Source organism: Semicossyphus pulcher, unplaced genomic scaffold (assembly GCF_022749685.1).
Source record: "Semicossyphus pulcher isolate SPU_LCO1_2020_fin unplaced genomic scaffold, fSemPul1.0.p SCAF_8, whole genome shotgun sequence".
NCBI lineage: Eukaryota > Metazoa > Chordata > Actinopteri > Labriformes > Labridae > Semicossyphus > Semicossyphus pulcher.
Genome location: NW_027211759.1, coordinates 16,992,214 through 17,013,976, shown reverse-complemented (window position 1 = coordinate 17,013,976; position 21,763 = coordinate 16,992,214). Strand labels below are relative to the sequence as shown.

Genomic DNA, 21,763 nt, shown 5'->3' with positions numbered 1-21,763 from the left:
GTTCAATAAGATATGAGATGCTCTCCCTTACTGGAACTGTGAGTTCATTTCCGTAGTGATAAATATAGAAGTGTAATATTTTCTCAATATTAAAGCGCTCATGTGAGGGCACATTTACATTTACACTCACACACACACTCAGACATGCACAGGCCGCACTGTAAAGCGCAAAATGCTCTCCATGCCCTCAGGTGTATGCCAGGGGTTGTTGTTTTCACTGTAATATATAGTTAGCCCTTCCACCAATTTACCCTGTCAGTGTTAATGGGGCAATTAACCACAGCGATACCCCCCAGGCAGAAGGAGAGCCAAAAGCTCCCCAACTCCAAACTTGTCTTTATGACATTTATATGACAAAATGTGGGGGGAAGCTGGGGACCCATCTGACACCTTGGAGGGTCCTTAATGTCACTCCCACCCTTGCCCCCGCCCCTTTCTGCCCCGGGGTATGGCACTGAGCAGGAAGTGTAATATATCATGTACAGGAGAGGCCCTGCCCTGTCCAGGAGGGAAAAAACTTTGTACCCAGTATCCAAAGCGTCGATAGGGCAACTCTGATTTACACACTTTTGCATTGTAAATGGCCTTTAAAGTGCGCCACACACAAACACACACACACACACTACAAGCTAGCACTCTCCAACTTGACCTCTCCCTCCATTGAAGCCTTTTTGGACTCCATAAGTCCCTCTGTCTTTGCTCACATACCCCCTGTCCTCCTCACATCCCCAAGGAGGCAATAACCTCCCCAGCAAGTGCTTCCCCTTGAGCCGTTGTCATAGTAACTTGTGGGCTGGTCGACATGACAACCCCACCATGGTCCAGAGATAGATGATAGGCCAGAGATGGGGAGGGAGACGGCGCATGGGGGATTTGCACCCCCTTTAATTTGGTTTGCCTGATTCTGATTCAAAACAGGGTTTTTTTCACGCTTTCTGAGGTTGAGGTGCGTTCAGGATCAACCTGCTTTACATTTATACAGGTATTCACCAATAATGTCGGCCTCCAAGCAACTGCTGTAAACTACCGGCCTCCCTCTGTGGCACCTGGATGGAGAATCTATTTTGTGACATTATTTCTACACTTCCATTAAGACTTAAAAAATTGCAGTAAAAATTTGAAAGAATAAATTGCAGTGCAATTTTGGTATCTAGGCTGGTGAACAACAGTTATTTTCTTCAATATCAAATAAATGTATAAATAAATAAATGTTGAGTGCAGGAAACCTGTTTGTTTTAACACTGTATCATTTTTCAGATTAAAAAAAAAACAAATTTTGAAAAATTCATTACAAAGAAATGTAGATTTGAGAGGATCTCAAAGATATCTATACATTAAACCCCTTCTTTTAAAGACTCCATTCACTAACTCTAAGGACAGTTCTATAATTGTAACAGAACCACTTTATTAACTTTGTCATGCTGAATTTAAACAAAATATATGACTAATTTACTCCATCAATCTTTTAAACTTTCTGTGTGTGGAAGAGAATTCACAGATCCCTCCCAAACAAATGCAAAAATGTTAATTTGCCAGATCATATACTGAATAAAATGACCAGCACTAGCAATACCTGATAGTTAACCTGGTAAATTTGCACATTTCAATTCATCTCACTTGTTTATCTTCTATTTATTCTAGTTGTCCTGTTTTTCATAACTGGCCAGTCGGATGTGAAGGACTCCGTGGGAAGAACCATCGTCACTTCAGAAGTCCTGAGCGACATGATGAATCTCCACCAGATCGCGGGGTGCTGCCCCTCCACTGACCCTGACCTTTGACCCCTGTGCAGGAGGTAGCAAACAAAAAGAGAAATTTACTATCAGGATCAATGAGTACCATTTCAATCAGGACTATCATACACAGATTATCTTTCAATGTACATGTGTATATTTCTAATAAACATTTAATACCTTAATGGAATGATGTACATTACGTCCAGTCAAGTGAGGCCAAAAATAGAAAATAAATCGATATAACTGAATGACAAATGTAAAAAAAAAAAAAAAAAAGGAACATTTCACCATTCAGGCTTTATTCTACTGGTGAAGAATACCCGGCTTTAAAGCTTTGTTTTACAGAAAGAAAAATAAAACATTTGTATTATTTAAAATACAAATGTGTTGTTCACCAAAATTGAATGGTTTAAACAAATTTAACACCATACAATTTCCCACTTCTTAATGGAACTCATAAAACCTCTTTGATGAATCACCAAATCTTAATCTTAAATCTTATAAATGTATGTTCATAAAATTTAATTTTTAATTATTTCACATTATACTTGCTACCTTAAGGATAGAAATAATTTTGCATAGACAGACTTTGAGGTGCGTTTTTGCTTTGATGTGTGTATCACAATAGGTTTGTTCAGGGACAGACAGACAGACCTACATGCCTTGTTACAGCAACCTACAAACTCACTTCAATACAAAACTGGCAAAGCAAAACTAAAAGCTAAAACCTCACCTACAGTTACATGATTTAGTTTTATGTCTAATATTTTTTTTCTCTTCGTGTGCTTTGATTCTGATTTAGTCGAGTCTCTCTTCTGGCCTCCTGTTTGTGTGACTGTTTCCTTTTTGTTTCGGATATGTTTGATGTGTGCGCTTGTTTCTGTTTTTGTTGCAGCTGCCTTTGACAGATAAATTTCCCCTTTGGGATCAATAAAGTCGTCTCATTTCATCTCATCTCATCTCATATCATCACTTTAGATATGGCCTGCTGCTGGAGAACATTAATACTGTACCTTTAATGTTAAATGTTGATGAGTGCTTACAGGTAGCTAATATTTAGATCCAGTCATCTTCGACTATAAGTAGGCTGAACAGATAGACAGATAGACAGATAAATAGATGGAGGGAGGGCGAATTGATATTCAGTCTACTTCCATTTCACATTAAACGGTTTGCTGCAAATAATGAAAGTAAAACTGAACAACAGCGCCCCTAAATGGTCGGTGCTCGTAACTAAAAACACGAGAGGCAGCATAAACACAGAAGGCTTCTCGGGCACCGTACATTCGCGGAAGTTGTCAAATGATTGTTTAGTTTAAAGTCCTGGGATACCAATAGTTAAAACTAGAAGAAGAGAATATGAATGATAATTGTTAACATCCCTCTTTATTCCAGGACTATCATTATGGACGATGAATGGGAAGAGGAGGTACGAAATACCATCAGCGTAACGTCATAGCATAAATAGCAAAGCGGTAGGCTACTATTATTAGCTGCGTGTGGATAGCATGTTTAGCCCCAGGGTGCTTGATATGATGTGACAAAGTGAACATGTTTATGTGTATTAATATTGTTTCCTTGACGTGAACGTATGTGGGAAATCTCGAGATATTTCATTCATTTTCTGATTATAATATTGTATAATCCCCCGTGCAATGTAAACAGTTGCCCACATTTTAATGATTTTATTTTACTTTTCCGCTCGTCTATGCTCGTTTGACGGTTCAATTCCATATTATTTCTTCATTGACCAGGCTTTGTGTACACTCTTAAAAAGAAAAGGAAAAAAACACTGTGTTTTGGCGTGTTTAGGAGCAGCTTGTTGTGGTGGAGCTCTCTGGTATAATCAACAATGACTTTCTGACGAAGTGTCGGGGCACGTGCAAGATACTGGTGAGTATGTGATGCTTTGTGGTAACAGCAGAGATGAAGTTTGGCTCAGTACAGCATTCACTATCTATATCTTAAGTCATTCTATTTCTTAGCTGTATAATCACTTCTGTCCATGTGTTTCAGGATATTGACAGCGAGAAGCCAATGATGCAGGTTGGACAGTATGTGTTTGCAGGGGAATATGAAGGTATGAACTCAAGTAAAAGCATACAGCCCATCCAGTTGCTGCGCGTTCTTCCTTTCCCCCTTCTTAAAACAAGTAGTTATGTTGTAAACATGTCACTGAACATCACATCCAAAGACACATTTTCTAACATGAAACACTGTCACCACTGCTAGTGATTTCCAATTGCAATTGAAGAAATGACAAATAGCACAAAATACACTTTTAGAAGTCTGATATTCAAAGCATCAACAGCATAACTAATACTTAGTTTTGCAACAGAAAGTATGGAAATGGAGGCATGGTGATAGTACTGCAGCCACCATGAAATCCTAATTATAGATTTAATTATTTAGAAAATATTTAACAGAAATTGTAACACTTGTCCTTCACTTTTCAAAGACGCTTTGGGAACTTGCGTTCTGTTCGAGGAGGGAACACAGAAAGGTGAGGCCTGTCTATGTACTAAATGTTTATTGTTGTGTTTCAGTTACACTTGAGTTCTTTATTTTGTTTGCTTTATTTTCAATTTTCCATCCATCCATCTACAGGAAAAGCAGACAGTGGTCCAGAGCTCAAGTACATGTGCCACACTGTAAAGAAACTGATGATGCAACGTATCTTCCTCACAGAGAAGAAAGAGGGTGAAACCAGCACAGGTCAGCCAGAACAGCTAGAATCCTCATGGTGTACAATCTATTTATTCGCTTTCTTGTAGCTTGTAGCTCTTGTAGCTCCTTTACGTCATTTTAAATTATACAGCTTTACATAAAATGAACTTTCAACAATATTTTTTAAAAACTGTTTTGCTGTGTCCCATCAGGAAGCGGTGACAAGGAGGATGCAGCCTGTCAAAAAGAACATGCCAACCAACATGGACAGACAGATGAGGATATGGAAAATACAGATTTGGGAGACAAGGCAGTTGGCTGAGATATGGAGCTTTGTCTGAATTATGAGGTGAAGAGATAACAGCTTTTGTGAGGCTGTTAGAGACATCCAATCCAATAACAGTTGGATTTATAAACTTCAGCAATAATAAATGTTTCTGTATTACTGTAGGGCTTGCACAAAACTTACAATCCTTTCTGTGAACCATCTTATGCCTCTTCTTAATTAACCCTTTAAATCATTGATTTTAACATTATGCAAAATGACATCTACACGAAGAACAGGCTTTTACAAATCATGGCCTAAATCTATTCCCTCCGGATCCAAATATGAGCAACCTGGCATTGTATTTCTCTGATGTAATCAATTTAGTTTCCACTGATGGTGATGAATATTTAACAAGCAACTGTTACAAAAATCACACAAGTGCAGAGATATAGTTGAGATTTGCTGATTGTAGAATGTTCAGCTTATACATTAGAAGAAATGAAAATATTATTTGACTTAAAATATTACATTCCCATTTATCTGATTTGTGATGAGTTTTTTTCATCAGCACTGAAAACCTCTTTATCAAAACCGTTTATTTTGAGTGTATTATTATTTTTATTTTGTGAAATGTCTCCATCAGAAGGTGTGTGTTGTTTTTGCCTTTGGTTACAAAGCACGACTGTCATGCAAAATCCCTAGCAGGTTTTCAACAGCTGTGAATATTATAAATAAACAGCATTTATACTGCAGGAAATGGTGTTCGTATTTTTGGACTTGAATAATCAAAAATGACAGATTCGAAGTTGCTCTTGGGAATCTTACCTGTCCTTACCTTACTGAGGAAATAGTTTTGTGAATGAACCAGATTTTGTTGACTTTGAGGACGTGGCGGTTCTCGGCCAATCCAATCATCGATGTTCTCTTGAAGTGGACCAATGAGCGAGCGACATCGCACTTGCTTTCGCAGTGCCTGATTGGTCAGTTGGTATTCTGGCACAGGAAGTGCATGGGTGTGTTTCCGAGGGGAGGGTTTTAAACTACATCGAATAACTTCCCTGAAGACGCCGGTGAGTTCTCTTGATACATTTTATTTTAGAATACAAAAAATATCGGTAATGTCTTTCTGCTATAGGTAGTTATTAATTGACGCAATGTAGGCAATTATAAAGTGGCTTATGTATCTGTATTGGACGATTGAAATTGCAAGTTAGCCAGTAAAACTAACGGTACGCTAGGTTAGCAAGACTGATGTTGGACCCTAACCTTGGTTTAGGATGGGAACTGTACTTAACAGTAACATAACATTTGCATACTAATTCTGCTGTATCTTAATACAACGTTGATATAAACATTTTAAGTGTCGAGTGATGCAAAAGTGAGAGCAGAGGCAGCGTGACATGTCAAACTAAAACAGCGTTTAGAAACAAGATGATACAACAATCATTTTCCTCTCACAGCTGCAGTATAAGCCCCGTTTTTCTGATGACAGAAACTTAACATTCTCTTTATTAAAAACGAGGTTGCTGGCTTGTGATTTATGAATACTTTAGCTTTTGCCCTCCCTATTTGCATCACTGAGGATAGACTAATTTGTTTTACAAATTAGCAAAGGAAAGAGAGTCTGGTTTCAAAGTGGACACATTTTATTCAAAACCTCTCTGAAATAGCTTTAACATAACCATAACATTATACTTTGAGTGTGCTGTTATATTAGTTTTAGCTAGGAGTACCCAATGTAGACTACTGGTGATTGAGGTTATGGTTTATCAGTAGAATTTAGTATGATATGTTTAATGTTTGTCAAAGAAAAAGTAAAACCAAATAGAGAATGTGTCAGCTGGAACAGATTAGCTTGGCAATTCTCTTCAAATAGTCTTAGTATTTGCTTGCACTGTGAGTCATACTTTGGCATGTACAGAGTTGAATAGCCCAAAGCAGTGATGACCAATGCTGACAGAAAATTGCGCTGTAAACTTGGATTTTTCATAATCCACTATTTGAGTAATAACCGTTGCTTTCTTCTTTGTATCCCTCTCCTAGAAAGCGTTCGTATCTAAACGCAGAATGGAGCTGCGTCCACTTGTCATGTGCTTTGCGCTCTGCGTGGTTTACGCCACCAGCAAACCGACAGAGAAAAAGGAACGTATTCACCATGATGAACCACTCAGCAACAGAGAGCATGACGATGCAGATAATTTTGACTATGACCATGAAGCTTTTCTGGGTCAAGATGAGGCCAAGACATTCGACCAGCTTACACCAGAGGAGAGCAAAGAGAGACTCGGGTAAGCTTCGTGTCAGGTAGATTGTGTGAATCTGTCTTTGATATATGAGGAATATGTGAAATCAATAGCACTCATTTTGTAAATGCTTCTACAGCCATGGTGGTAATAGACTTCTATAGCTGTATGCTGTTTTTGTGTTGCTGCTGTAATGACCTAGTTCACCTCAGGGGGCTGTAAAGGTTATCTGAGGTGACACACCACCAGATAATTCGGGGGAATTAGCTGAATGTTTTCTAAATTTGTGTCATTTCTCTACAGCATGTTGGTTGAACGTATAGATGACGATAAAGACGGCTATGTGACAGTTGAGGAGATGAAGAAGTGGATCAAGCACGCTCAGAAGAGGTGGATCTATGATGATGTGGATCGACAGTGGAAGAGTCATGACCTCAATGGGGATAATATGGTGTCCTGGGAGGAGTACAAGAACGCCACATACGGATACATTCTTGGTACCGCTTCAGACAAACTTATTATAAACATTTGTCGTATCTCTGAAATGTTTCCTTTATCTCTAATGGACACTAATTGCCATACTATGACTTGCAGACGACCCCGACCCCGATGATGGCTTCAGCTACAGGCAGATGATGGCTCGCGATGAGAGGAGATTCAAAATGGCAGACGAAGACAGTGACTTGAAAGCAAACAAGGAGGAGTTCACAGCCTTCCTTCACCCCGAGGAGTACGATCACATGAAAGACATTGTTGTGCTGGTAGGTCACAAACATACTCAAACAGGTGTTTAACGACGGCAGTAAAACTTTACCTTTAACTTCCATTCACACGAGTCTTGTGTTCTCTTTTCTTCCTTTAGGAAACTATGGAAGACATTGACAAGAATGGAGATGGTTTAATTGATTTAGACGAGTATATAGGTGAGTTCTTACAGACATATGTCATATAAGCATCATTTTGGGGTGTTATTTGTAGTAAGCCAAACAGATTGAGAGTATAGAATGTGTTGGCAATGTGTTTTGACACTTCAAATACTATAAAGAGAAGCATTGCATCACGCATCCGTTCATGTCTTTCTGTCCACTAGGTGACATGTACAACCAGGAGGGAGATGCCACAGAACCTGAGTGGGTGAAGACGGAGAGGGAACAGTTCACTGAATTCAGAGACAAAAACAAAGACGGGAAGATGGACAAGGAGGAAACCAGAGACTGGATCCTGCCCAGTGACTACGACCATGCTGATGCAGAGGCCAAACATCTGGTCTATGAGTCAGATGCAGACAAAGTAAGGAGTCTAAAATGATTTAAAATTTCAACAGAAACAAGTTGTCATTTTATTACGGGGAAGCTTTCTGCTTGTGTAAACACAAATGAAATAATGATTAAAGGTGTTTATACAGTACATACACATAAGCTTATCATACTGCAGGGTTATGAAATAATACATGTATACACAATATTAAAACAAATGTTTATTAAATAATGAGTTTGCTTTTAGCGACCCCTTTTAAAGGTCTGTTTCTGCTCTTCTGTTACATGCCAATGTGACTGCCTTCACATTGACACTTAACTTTGTTCTGTCCCAGTAATATAAACAAGGTGTTTGTAGCCAACAGTCAGTTTAGACATTGCAAAGAAGGATCTGACTTACATACAGCTCTCACAGAGCTTTGATATGCCTAATTTAAGTAACACAAGCACAAATCATACCAGACATCCCAAACCTAGAGTTCCGCGTAAAATGTTACCTCTATGATACAAATACAAGCCTTATAATGTTATTCTCCCTCCCTCAGGATGGCCGCCTGACCAAGGCAGAAATCGTGGAGAAATACGACCTCTTCGTGGGCAGCCAGGCGACCGACTTTGGAGAGGCTCTGACTCGACACGATGAGTTCTAAGCTACCACCTGCCTCCAAAGACTCTGTGCTTGTCTTGTGTACCACCTTACTGCTCTGACAGTGGATGGAGTACTTCAAATGAGATGAGCTCCCCTAATCCAACGCCACGGACAATAATTTATTTGATTTCTTGAATGTGTCCCGTTGTACACGATATAGCATTATCAATGTGCCCTGATGCTCATGTACATAAGAGTGGGACACATCGCCGGCCTTTGCTCTGCTTCCACACACTAAACTTGTCTTTTCCAGGTAAGAAGAAGGATAAACAGAGTTAGATATTCTTTTTTGAAAGGAGCACTATATGAAATAGCCATGTTTTGTTACAAAATCGTCATAGAACAACTTTGGGCGCGCAGTATGCAGAGTAGTTTATCATCACATTTGTTTATGTAATGCACTGGACTGCAAAGAGTAAACTGATTTCTCGCCATTAGAATTTGCCCTTCTCTGTCTAATCATGTAATTGGATCCAAACAAAAACACTAGTTGCTGATTCACTTGTACTTTGTTTTCATGTCTTTTTTTTATCATATGTGGAACGAGGAGTAAAGTCCAGTGACAATGAAGACCATTTAGACTAGTGCAATACAGTTTCATCAGTGGGACCACACTGTTTCCTTTCCTGATCCAGAAGCATCCATGCTAACACGTAAGGGTGGATTGCACTATGTGTAAGTTGAAGGAATCGAGATGAATTTAGAAACTGATGAATGCTATGTCCTTGAAGCTGCCTCCTTTTTTCTTACTTATCACCTCAATAGCGCGCATGTGTGTGTGAATCTGTGTGTGTGTGTATATATATGACTTGAGTGGTTTTGCCTTTTTGGATGTTATGTTTTGAGTTTTGTTTGATTCAGCTGAACTAACTATAATTTGTGTGCCAAGCAAAAACATTTGTCCTGTTTAATCAGCAGTTTGAAAAAAAAAGACCCTTTTCCCTTCGAACACTTTTCCCTCCTAAATTTGTTTGTTATTCTTGTATTATCACCTCCACCATTTATAACCACTGTTAATACTTTTTACGGTATACTATAAAGAATATGATAATGTTTTTTTTACAGGCTCACTGCAGCGACCACCCTTTCACCAGTGACTTTACTGTAAATAAGTGGTTGGTCTGCAAACTGAGCACGCTAACAATCAGGTCCAGTTTTTGTGATTGAGAATGTCTCAATAAAAACAAATACAATTGGAGCTTTTAGTCTACTGTATTCTTTTGGCTTGAATCAGTATTTGTTAAGTATTAAAATAAGCACACTTTATAATTCCTAATAACCACTTTTAAAAGGGACCTCACATAGTTAAAATGTCTGTGTTGCATTGGAATTCCTTAAAAAGATCCCAATTTTGCACAGCTTTCTCTCTCCTCAGGAAATGCTCTGTTTCCTGCTTTCCTCCAGGCCACTGACCCGCTGAACTCTTGTCTCAGGCCATTTTACTCTCACCATCCCTTTTGGAAGAATGATTAGCCTCCTCATCTTCCCATAATAAATCAAGAGTGGGAAATTTCAATGTTAAGATACCAAAGCATGAAAACTAAATACATCGTTATTGCTTGTGGTCTATCTTCTCGGTTTGTCACTGCTATCCCAATCATCAAGCAACCTTTCTCACCCTTTTCATTGGTGTCAGACATATCATACCTATGATTTAACCTTCTAAGCTTTTAAGAGCATGTATGCTTTTTTTCAACTAGTCTTGATGTAAGCAGTTTCGGGCCTAAGCTAACTCTGCCCTAATAAGCCTTTGATCATCTGAGAAAAAGCCTTCCTATCTCTGTTTCAGTTACTCAACCTAAAATGTGTTACCGACACATACCGTTTCTCTTGTGTTGACATTGTGTGTACGTGTACAAAGGTGTTGGAAGATGTCGGTTAATCTCCAGGAGGTGAAAAGTCTTAATTTGATTAATTTAATAGACCTAATGAAGATGACAGATTGCTAATTGGACAATCACATGTACGTGGTGCCCATGCTGTTCTGTGCTGCATGTGCACATGAGAGAAGTTTGTCTTCTGGCCTTTCTGCCAGCTCTTTCTCTTCCATCCAGTAGACCGCTGTTTGTTTAGTAAAACCAAAAGTCAAAATCGACAAATAATTTTAGCCCAAACCATGATCTTTTTGTAAAGCCAACAGAATTGCAACTGTTTCACAAATGTATTTCATCTAAGAAAGGTATGCTATGACCCATAGGCCTACAGTTGTCAAACTATGAGGTTCGGTTTCTCTTGTTTTTTACTTGTTAGCTTACCAGCTTTCAGGATGAACTGTTCTAACTTTGGCAAACTCTTCTCATCTCTCATTTCTTCTCTAAGTTTTACTTGGTGTTTAATGTAAGCATGCTAACAGAGTTAACTAAGAGTTGGTTAACACTGTAAACATTTTAACATTTAGAAAGGAATTGCCAAAAAGAGGTTTTTCAAACATCTCCTGGTATTTCTTAGTATATAACTTGCAGTGTAGACAGCAGTGCAAGAGACCCTTTATTGGCAACATTTTCTCCTCCTGGGGGAATCCGAGGTATTCCTTGACCAGATGGGATAAATAATCCCTCCAGTGAGCTCTGGGATACCCAGCTACCCCGCAACCCAGTTGACCAGTTGACCAAGCCTGAAAACTTCCAAAGGGAGGCGCAGAGGAGGCTTCCTGATCAGATCCCTGAACAACCTCAACTGGCTCCTTTCCATGCAGAGGAGTAGTGGCTCTACTCCAAGCTCCATCTGCATGTCTGAGCTCCTTGCCCTATCTCTAAGGCTGAACCTAGCCACCCTTCAAGGAAACTCACTTGGGCCACTTGTATCCGCGATCTTAGTTTTCGGTCACTACTCAAAGCTTATGACCATAGGTGAAGGCTGGAACATAAATTGACAGTTAAATCTTAAGCTTTGCCTTCCGGGTCAGCTCTATCTTCACCACCACTACAAAGACTGCTTTACTGCTACAGTGCACCTTCTCGTCTCTTAATCTCATGATCCATTTCACCCTAATTCAGTAACAAGATCCAGAAATACTCTCCTTCGCTCGAGAACTATGGTCTCAAACTTGAAGGTGCTGACTCTCATCCCAACCGCTTCACATTTAGCTGCAAACAGCCCCAGTGCCTGCTGGAGGTAACCCTTGAATGAAGCAGTTTAATGAACAACAGAATAGGTGATAAGGGACAACCCTGACTTTGTGCCGAGGATACAGGTACAGCTCTGCCAAGGATATAAGTAAGGCTTCCCCTGAGTCTTTGAACTCTGCCTCCCCATCAGAGGACATTTTGGTAGGGTCCATTAAAGTGTTCTTCCACCAATCATCGAGATCCCCAGTCTGGGAAAGCAGTTCTCCTCCCCTGCTGAGGCCAGTCTGAGCCAAGCCGTGCTTTCCCCTCCTAAGTCGTCTAATGGTTTGCAAGGACTTCCTTGAGACCACCCGAAAATCAGTCCCAATAGCCTCTCCAAACTCCTCCCATATCTGTTTTTTTGCCTCTGCAATCACAGAAGCCACGACCTTTCTAGCCACCTGGTACCCTGTCTGTTGATTCTGAAGATCCCTGGGCTAACCATCTCCAATTAAGCCTCCTTCTTGAACCGGATCCTTCACTGCCGGTTCTTGGGTGTCCAACACAACAGACATCAACAGCCTTCTGACCACAACACCTAGCTGCTGCTTCTGCAATGGATGCTTTGAACATGGCCCACTCAGATTCAATGTCCCCATTAAGTGACCCGGCCCAGGATGAGCGGAAGAGAATGGATGGAGGGTATGTTATGTTAGGGGTCCATATTTTTGGAAGACAATGAGTTCCTGTCCAGTTTATTATGTCAACCATAACCACCTCAAACTGTTTCTAAACCCCAATCAGCTCTTATCCTGACCCTTAGAGACACACTTGAACATCATGTACAAGCAGTATTACTAAACCCATCCCTGTGCTTTCGCAGACCAATCACAGTGCCCCTGCCTGCTGTGATTTATACTCTTCCTTTAATAACTGGTCTTAGCTCATTGTTAAAGACAATAACTTTAATTTTCAAAGAAAAACAGAGGCAGCATAAAATTTGCAGACAATACATCTGATTCATAACTCATTCTTTCAGGCAGTTATACTTGTGCCAACCTTGCGATGGATGAGTGTGCTCTTACCTTGAAAAAAGTATTCATTACTCATTCTTCTCCTCTAGGCTTACTATTTGTTATTAGTAGAGAACCATTACACCTTATAATGTGTGTTGTTAAATGTTTATGTTTACATATAATTTATACGTAGTTGAACAAATGCATGTCTTCTTTTCTGTAGTCCATGTGCTGCATATCTCGTGTACATTCTCTGTCCTCTGACTTGTCTCAGAAGTACCTACAGCACAGAGGAACCATTGGTGTTTCGCTCTTGTTGTGTCTGCTGCCAATGTCATCCGTCTTCACCAAACCGCCTCCATTCTGTGCCATCCACCCTGTCACTGTCATTGCCTGCGATATCATGGTGACATCACTTATTAAATGTGATAAAAACTGGATTACAACGAGCCATCACTCTTAGCAGCTCTTCCTCGTCTGATTCTAACTCATCGTCATCGTCCTCAACCTCACTGTTCTTGCCTGCATCTTCGTCTCCCAGAAAACCATCATCCTCCTCCTTCCTCGCCTGGGGGCTCTCCTGTGTGTTTCCTGAATTAATAGAGGGCCTTCTTTCCTGAGATGGACTTCCGGTGTTTTCAGCCCCACTATGGAGTTCTGGGGTGTCCAGTGATGTGCAGGGTTCGTTTACGTCTGTGCTTTGCTTTATATTTGTTCTCTCTGGGGTTTCTGGAGGTGTCTGAAGGGGAGAGTTGTCTACATGTACCAGCTTGGCTTTTACAGGCACAAGCTCTGGGGTAGGTGGGGGGTTGCTTGTCTGCTCGGAGAGAGGTGAGGATAGCAAAGGTGAGTATGGTGGTGTCTTTACACGAGGTTTGCGGATGGGTTTGTCTATTTCTGCTGAAGCAATTCGGGCATGACTGTAAGGAACGCTGGATTGAGAGGAAGGGCTGGTTACAGGGTCAGAGGGGTCGTCGTTGGGGGTTGTTTGTATTGTTTGTGACTCAGGAAAGGTCAACGGTAGAATGCTAGGGGCTTCATGGATTACAGAGCTAGGTCTGGTGTTTGGTAGCTCCTCAGTAGGTTCAGGGGATGTATCTGTAGCTGACACAAGGTTTTCTTTGGATGGAGCCACATCTCGAGTCATAAGAATGGGGCTCACATCCACAATTCCTAGGTGAAAGGTGGGTGAACTGCAGGAGCTTTTGGTCGGAGTAGGTGTACTATTATTGAAGATCACAGGGCTTTGCACAGGTTCAATGGGGATGAAGCTGACATCAGGTGCAGAGGTAGTTCTGGTTGAAGCAGGTCCTCGGCAGGAAGGGGGGTCTTGATGAGTGTAGATGCCAGGATTGTCTGGGAAGCTGAAGGACGGATTGCAGGTTCCAAACTCTTCATTGTTGTAGGGTTCTTCCTCCATTTGCTGCATGGAGCTACGGTGACTCAGCTGTAGAGCAAACACAGTCATGAGTTAAACATTTACAGAAGACAACAAAACCTAATTGTCAGGAGGAGGCAAGTGGATGATCTTGGTTAAGCGTGCTGTGTAGAAACTTCCAGGCACTTCAACTACAAGACTACAAGACTTGTCTAACCATTAATTACAATACAAGGTCCAACTTTCTTGTTGCCTTTGAATGTTTTGAGTACTTCTTGTGGCACTTTATTAGTGGAAGGAGCCACACAGTTGTCAGATGGATGGTTTAGTTGCTGTCAGTGATATTTCATACTTAGGGCACATACCAGGAACTAAATAATCTCCATGACAATTGAGAATCTTAGTCCACTGAGGTAGGCCTGATATTTAGATGAAAGTCTTAGAAACACTGAGTAAGTTGGACTTTGTATTTAGAATACTTTTAGAATGATAAAACCAGTTTATTAAGGGAAGGGGCTGGAAATATAGGACGGATGGATATTAGCCTCAGAAGTGAATGGAAAACTTACCAGTTGGAACCAGCGTAGACTCTGTTGGATGATATGCAGTAGAGAGTACTTCAGACACTCACCAATGAATCTTATTGAATAAGTATCTAGATTATAGAGATCGAGGATCTTACCACGTTTGGGTGTTTCCCCTGAGCCACACAACCTCTCTCCAGTGGGTCCATCTGTCCCTTGTGTCTCTTCCTCAACCAAACCACCATATACAGGACACATCCGATTATAGTTATGAACACCATGCTCAGAAGAAACGCTTTACCCACAGTGCAGCCTGTCATTTGCTCTTCAACCAGTGCACCATAAGGGACTGCAGTGTAGACAGACAGAAATACAGATGTTGTTGTAAGTCTGACATTATCAGCAATCAGTAGTCATCGTGTACAGTAAGTGTTTGTTCTTACTTGGTTGTCCTTCAGATAACACCTTCACCACTACAGTGGCGAAGATGGCATCCCCTGATTCCTGGTCTATAGCCATTACCTGCAAGGTAGTTTGACTTTGTATTATATCATTATTTATTTGTTGGAAGGTGTTAATATGGAAACATGGCAATCTGGCTTCACTGAAAAATAGTATGCTCTGTGTAGAAATATTCAGTGACGTGATCTTACTTTATGCAAGAGGACATGTTCATTGAATATCAATTAATTTTTCACCGCAGGGACATGCTCAATTATTTGAATTTGATTTCTTTGTTACCAACCTTCAACTTTAAATTGGACAGACACTGAAATTAACTCGGCAGCGCTTATAAATTAGTTTCCACGCAATGGGAAATCCATCTAAACACTTTGACATAATGTAAAGTGTCCACAGTGTGTAGTTACTGGCCTTAATAGTTTTTTTTAAAAATCCCATATAGACTTTTCAATTAAATCAAATGCTAACAGGTGGTTTTCAACCCAGCTCACCTCTAAAACATGTTTCTGTTGTGGTCGGAGATGGTCGGTCCAGGCGATCAGAAGACCCTCCTGTGTGATTCTGTAGATGTCTGTGTGGTTGGATGTTGGACTGAAGGTGTAGTACATCATGGGATTATAACCCTGTCAATGTGGAGAAGTGATTGGTAACAACATTTATTAATTACATAAATGCATTCAGCATTTTGCTCCATGGGTGTGTATGTGTTTGTGTTTGTGAAGAGCATACATGGTTGAAGTCTTCATCTTGAACATGTAACATCAACGCTCTGTTGCCGTAGGTATTGACAAGAGAGACAGGGCTGTTTCCTGCAGTTACAAAGCCTTGATATTCAGTCATCTCAAACTCAGGATAAAACTGGTTCACAGCCACAAATCGGACCAACACTGTAGCAACAGAATACTTCCTGGGGTCGTCGTCCTGATAAGCCTGGGGGCAAGAGACACAGAATCAGAACAGGGAGATTAACATTTGACACAGTGGATAAATCCTCCAAACTGACCGCCAGCGCAGTGTGTGAGTCTTACCATGACCTGTAGATGCAGCAATGGAGTCACGAGTCTGTCTCTCACCCCATGAAGCAGTTTCATTTCTCCTGTCTCTCTGTCCATCTGTAAACGCCCCTCATCGTCTCCTAGCATGAACACAAACACAGTACTCATGTACTCATGTATTCAAGCCCAACACATTTTAAATACCAACTTGCATCAGTACGTATGTTACCTGAGACAATAGCATAGCTGACGGGAGAGTTGAGTCCTCTGTCTCCGTCCACTGCATGAATGGGACCAGGAGAAAAGTCCAACACGATGTCCTGCAACACAACATGCATTTGTTGCTTTACAAATTAGATCCTCAAGACATCTATCGTAGAAACCCAACGAAGAACTCTGAAGTTTGGACTGAAATAAGGAATGGTCAATGGTCCAGATGATATGTCGTCATATTTTAATTATCTGTGTGTAGCTTAGCAACTGACCTCATCCCCCTCTGTGACATTGACGATGTACATGGGGCTGGTGCAGATCCGACTCATGGTCTCATTGTAGAGAAGAAGCATGCAGGGCAGGAACTGTGGGTACTGGTCGTCTCCGTCCAGGACGAAGATGGTGATGTTGGTGCTGGTATTGAAGCGCTCTGCAGTGGTCATTTCCTGAGTTGAGATTGTTTAAGGAACATTACAGTGGTCAAGCATGGTTGAAGTACAGACAAGTATTGAAAATTGAGAATGTGCGGATATAATTCAAAAGAATTTGTCGTACTTGGCTTACCGAAGCGTGGATTGTGACAGAGAGCGAGGTTTTGGTCTCATAGTCTAAAGGCTTGGACAGGATCACCTCTCCGCTGTTGGGGAGAACGACCTTGAAGTACTCTGCATCTGGCTGCAAAACAAGACACAAGCACAGGATGCATTATTTTGTGTTTTAGAGTTAAAAAAAATTTTTTCCAGCGTAGAAGAATAAAACTCACTGATGTCTGGTCGATGGAGTAAAAGATCCTGTCGTTATCTGCGTCTGTGGCCTGCACAGTGAAGACCACAGTGTTCACCTGAGTCAGCTGGAAACAAAGATGGCAGAGAAACATTTTTAACTTTTATCATGTACATTTTGTGTATGCATATACAGATTTGTGTGCACGTGTTTGTGATTGTTTCATACCTCACTGATACTAAGAGAGTGTACAGTGTCTGTTCTGAACACAGGGGAATTATCGTTCTCATTGAGGACCTCCACCATGATCCTGTACACACTCTGCAACAGCAACAAAGAAAACCACACTGCTTTGAATTCAGCAGGACAGATTGAAGAGTTGTGCGTAAGATGAGGGGACCATGTTTACCTGAAATATGTCCTCCTCATAACACGACAACTCAGCTGTTAGAAAAGGACCCTGGACCTGAGAGATGGGGCAACAAAGAGACAAAAAACACATCAGGATGTTGTAAGACAAAAACTGCAATCACATGCTTTAAACTGAGGCAACCAAAACAGTAACTTTGTATCAGACTACTCACAAGACATTGAAGAAGAAAAACTCAGGCATTAAAAAAAATAAACCAGGTTTTATAGCTCTTTTTTTATAGTATATATTTTTCTGCCTTTATTCAGTAGGACAGTGGATCGAAACATGGGAGGAGAGAGTGGGGCTGACATGCAGCAAAGGGTCGAGGGTCAGAGTTGAACCTGGGGCCGCTGCGTTGAGGACTTTCCCTCTATACATAGGACGCGCCTTAATCGCTGAGCTACACCAGGCGCCCCTTGTAGTTCTTTTGTATTTGTCGTGCACTCTTATATTTGACTTCTCTTCATGTGGTATATGTTTGACTTTCATTTGCCTTCCAAAAGTTTTTGTCCAAAAGTGTAGAAAATATGACATTGTTACATATCCTGATACTTTCTGTTCCTTTTGCAAGATTGCCTGTGCACAAAAAGATAAATACGTTCTATATTCCCTTTTCTATTATTAATAATGACATATTTTCCATTTTCATTTACAACAAGGAGATCTATTATAAAGCGTGTTGGGACATTTCTATTGGGAGGCGACCGCACGCTGACTTTATGCTTTCAAACATGTGTTGAATGAGGTGAATGCTACTTATGAACCCTGTTAGTTACATGCTAAGTGTAGTACTGAAAGTTAAAGTAGCTGCAGAGGATGCTTGATGTCTTGAAATGTTTCCATTTTAAGGATAGAGAGACAGAAGAGGAGACACTCAGAGAAGGAGAGACACTTGTAATCTTGTTGACCCTGTAACAGCTGCCATGATGTAAGACAGCTGGCAGGGAAGAGGATGACGGAAAGAGATTGTGTCCAGTCCAAGAACGCAGTTGCGATAGTTCAATCTCTGATAGTTTGCTCTAAATTTAGACACATTTTCTTTATTGCGCCTCTACACTATTACAAGCATTCTTCTACCTACACATAATGGGCTTTCAATCCGTAATCCTTGCATTGTATTCACGGCTGTCTGATAGCAAGAAATCCCCGGCACTTCAGGTCAGCCTTTTAGTTGTCTCAATTACCTCTCTATCCAGGATCTTGTCAGCTGATGTGTTGAGCCGGATATATCTTTCATCCAAGAAGAACCAATCAGCATCCTTTCCATCCAGCTTCCAGTGAACCCCCTCCATCCTGGTGTCGGTCATGAGCTCAGTCACAACCTCTCCCCAAAGGCTGTTTTCTCTGACTGTTGCAAATACATCCTGACCGTCCAGACATCCACCCCACCCCGACATTCCTGTGTCAATACAAACACATAAGCAGAGTGTAAGAAACGCATTTTATTCTGGCCCACAACTGAACTCTAATGAGGTGACGTAGCCGAACCTGTGGCTGTGTGCAGACACAAGAGCACCAGCAGTGAGCAGACTACAGCCTTGGCCTGAAACGAACTCCATCTCAGTTGAGTGAGAGCCATTCCCTGGCTCGGCCAGGCCTCAGGATCCAGATCTTTCTAAGTGAAGAGACAGAAAGCAAACTCAGGTAACTAAACATGCTCATCCTTTCACCTTTAACTGTGTGAATGAGTGGATTGGACCTAGCTTAAGTCTGCGCCCTGATGCCAACATGTCTTTAGAGTCACCATTAGGCTAAGACCCTCTCCTAATGTACAATCAGTAGCACACACACTCTCCTGACCTGCCGTATAAGTCCAACAAATCCCCTTTAAGTGGGTTTTCCTGCCAGTCTGACAGAGCAGACCAGCAGGATAGTAGACCTGCTATCTTCATGATACTGTGGCATAATTCCTCCTCTTACCCTTCGTTGTCCATATCCACAAACAGGCCCTGACTGACTGTAATCTGTTCACCTGTCACTATCAAAAACATACAACTATAATCTTCTTATATCTGTCGCTTTCTTAAGGTTCCTTTCTTCATCTACACTTAAAAGGTACGGGGTCAGAGGCAACAAAAACTAAGCGACAAGTCTGTGATCCTTGTATTCATCACTCTTACGTATTATAATCTGGTCTTAAATCCTATTAATAGAACGACACTGCTGAATTAAAGGTAAATAAACACATATAAGCTTTCCCTACACCCACATTCAGTAATCACAGATACAAACACAGACCGTCTATGTTGTCTGTCGCCAGAATGACTGACCTGTTGTTGTCAAATCCTCCGCAGCTCGTCTGTCAGTCTCCATATCATCCTGACCTGTGATGGAAGCAACATCTCTGATTCACAAAACCCTGAAAAGCCCCTGAACACCTCCTAGATAGACAGACTGAGGCTTTCAGGACAAATCAAAGTATATACCACACATACACACACACTCATTCACACACACACTAACATACACACTGACCCCCTGCTTACATATATTTAACAAACAGACGGCAGCTTATGGTGTGTATCCTGGGATAAATGTGAGGCTAAAGCCTGAGGGCGGGGCTTACCTGGTCAGGGGCAGAGACTGAACCAATCAGATTAGATCATCAGTGATGTCAGAGACCGGGGTTACAAGTGAATTTAGGAGATTTGTCTGGCACAAAGAGATCTGGACTTTATAAACAGTTCGAAGAGCAACTGTCAGTGCCCAGTCAGCTGTAGTTTCTTTATCACAAAGCCTGACAGGAAATGTAGTTTTCTTTAGTAAATTAGGTCTTCGAAGCTTGTGTCACTCTTTGATGTATGCATAAATAAATGACACTTCATTGTATTGGTTAGAAGTGTTGTAATTGTGTAACGCAGTCTGTGCCTGCTGGATTTGTTCATTACCTAATGGGTCCTGACATGGGATTAGCTATCAAACATGGCAGTTCCCCTTCTGAAGATTAACCCACATCCTTTTTCACACTTGTCCCAGCATGCATATACGCACACAAACACACACAGACAGGAGTGCGTCTGCACATATCTTTAGGGCTCCTGTGATGAAAGCTGTCGTCTGGCTCCACAAGAAATGTTTTGGGTAGCGCAGGTATGCCAGTGGTTTCCATTGTTAGAGAGGTGCAGGGGGAAGACGAGTGTTGTTTGCCTCAGGGAGAGGTTGAAGCCTGCGCAGTGTGTGTCCCTGAGAGAGAATGCAGAGGATCACAGTTTTGTCTCTCAACATTATATTTGTAGCAGAACATTAAATAACCTTTTTTGTTTTGTTATTGTGTCCTCAACAGAAGCTACAGTCAACTGCGGCTGAATAGAAGAACATAAAAAACAAACCTGTTGAGTCTGTATTTATGCTGTGACCGGAGACGGCCACTGGATGTCAGCAGAGGTGAGGGTAAATAGGATGAAGTAATGTGAGATGTGTTTTTTACAGTAGATTGTGACAACTTCATCATCCGAACATCTGTTTTCCAGAATGTGTTTTGTTATTGGTTTCACCTGAGACCATTAAAAACTGTGCAGAACATTCGTCAAGGACAGCTGATTCAAGAGCAGAAGCTGTTTGGAGGGTAACTCAAACTTTGCTCTTTATAATTACATACTAATACATATAATTTGTGTACTTTTATAAACCCTCAAACTTCATCTATAAGAAATGCAAAACATGCATTTTTCAGAGCCATTTGTGACCATTGTTTGAGGGAATAATAATATTTCAAGCCATAATTTGCATGACATCTCAAATAAATCAATACCAAATGATTAAATTAAAATTGACACAATGCAATAACAAATGTTGCATGTTGTCTTATGAGACATTGTAAAGCTTGGTGACATGGCTCTAATCACGGTTGTTCGTTCCTTCTCCGACTTTGGTCCGGACTGAAGTATCCCAAAAAACAATTTGATTGATGAAGCTGAATTTTTGCACCGACATTCACGACACCCAAAGGATGAATCCTTCTGACTTTGGTGATCCTCTGACTTTTTCTTGAAGAGCCACCATGAGTTTCACATTTGTGGTTTTGAGTGATTTGTCTCAAACACTTCAGGACGGATTGTCATGAAATTCAGTGCAGACATTTATGAGTCCCTCAGGATGGATTGTAATAAGTGAACTGATCCTCAGACTTCTTGTGGGACGCCACCATCGGCTCCAAATGTGAATTTCTGCCAAT

The 21,763-nt window shown here is 41.0% G+C and overlaps 3 protein-coding genes across 4 annotated transcripts; 2 read left to right on the top strand and 1 right to left on the bottom strand.

Annotated features, from left to right (window-relative positions):
- Nucleotides 1-3,020: 3,020 nt before the first annotated feature.
- Nucleotides 3,021-5,422, top strand: gtf3c6 (general transcription factor IIIC, polypeptide 6, alpha). Of its 2 annotated transcripts, XM_069686792.1 has the most exons (6): nt 3,021-3,165; nt 3,549-3,629; nt 3,753-3,816; nt 4,195-4,239; nt 4,344-4,451; nt 4,616-5,422. In XM_069686792.1, the coding sequence occupies exons 1-6, from the start codon at nt 3,100-3,102 to the stop codon at nt 4,723-4,725; spliced, it is 474 nt and encodes a 157-aa protein (XP_069542893.1). In that variant the 5' UTR covers nt 3,021-3,099; the 3' UTR covers nt 4,726-5,422. The 2 variants fall into 2 exon arrangements, with proteins under 2 accessions (XP_069542893.1, XP_069542894.1); XM_069686793.1 differs by lacking the exon at nt 4,195-4,239.
- Nucleotides 5,423-5,694: 272 nt separating this feature from the next.
- calub (calumenin b) lies at nt 5,695-10,017 on the top strand. The gene is made up of 7 exons (XM_069686142.1): nt 5,695-5,741; nt 6,715-6,959; nt 7,218-7,411; nt 7,509-7,675; nt 7,777-7,837; nt 8,005-8,204; nt 8,716-10,017. The coding sequence occupies exons 2-7, from the start codon at nt 6,739-6,741 to the stop codon at nt 8,818-8,820; spliced, it is 948 nt and encodes a 315-aa protein (XP_069542243.1). The 5' UTR covers nt 5,695-5,741; nt 6,715-6,738; the 3' UTR covers nt 8,821-10,017.
- Nucleotides 10,018-13,199: 3,182 nt separating this feature from the next.
- On the bottom strand, nt 13,200-19,168 carry LOC138613529 (uncharacterized). Its single transcript, XM_069687223.1, has 15 exons — nt 19,078-19,168; nt 18,774-18,988; nt 17,587-17,643; nt 17,406-17,498; nt 17,218-17,304; nt 17,010-17,129; nt 16,727-16,900; nt 16,471-16,561; nt 16,275-16,381; nt 15,976-16,176; nt 15,738-15,869; nt 15,228-15,306; nt 14,943-15,133; nt 14,830-14,850; nt 13,200-14,329 (listed from the first exon to the last, which is right to left on the bottom strand). The coding sequence occupies exons 1-15, from the start codon at nt 19,166-19,168 to the stop codon at nt 13,295-13,297; spliced, it is 2,694 nt and encodes an 897-aa protein (XP_069543324.1). The 3' UTR covers nt 13,200-13,294.
- Nucleotides 19,169-21,763: the final 2,595 nt, after the last annotated feature.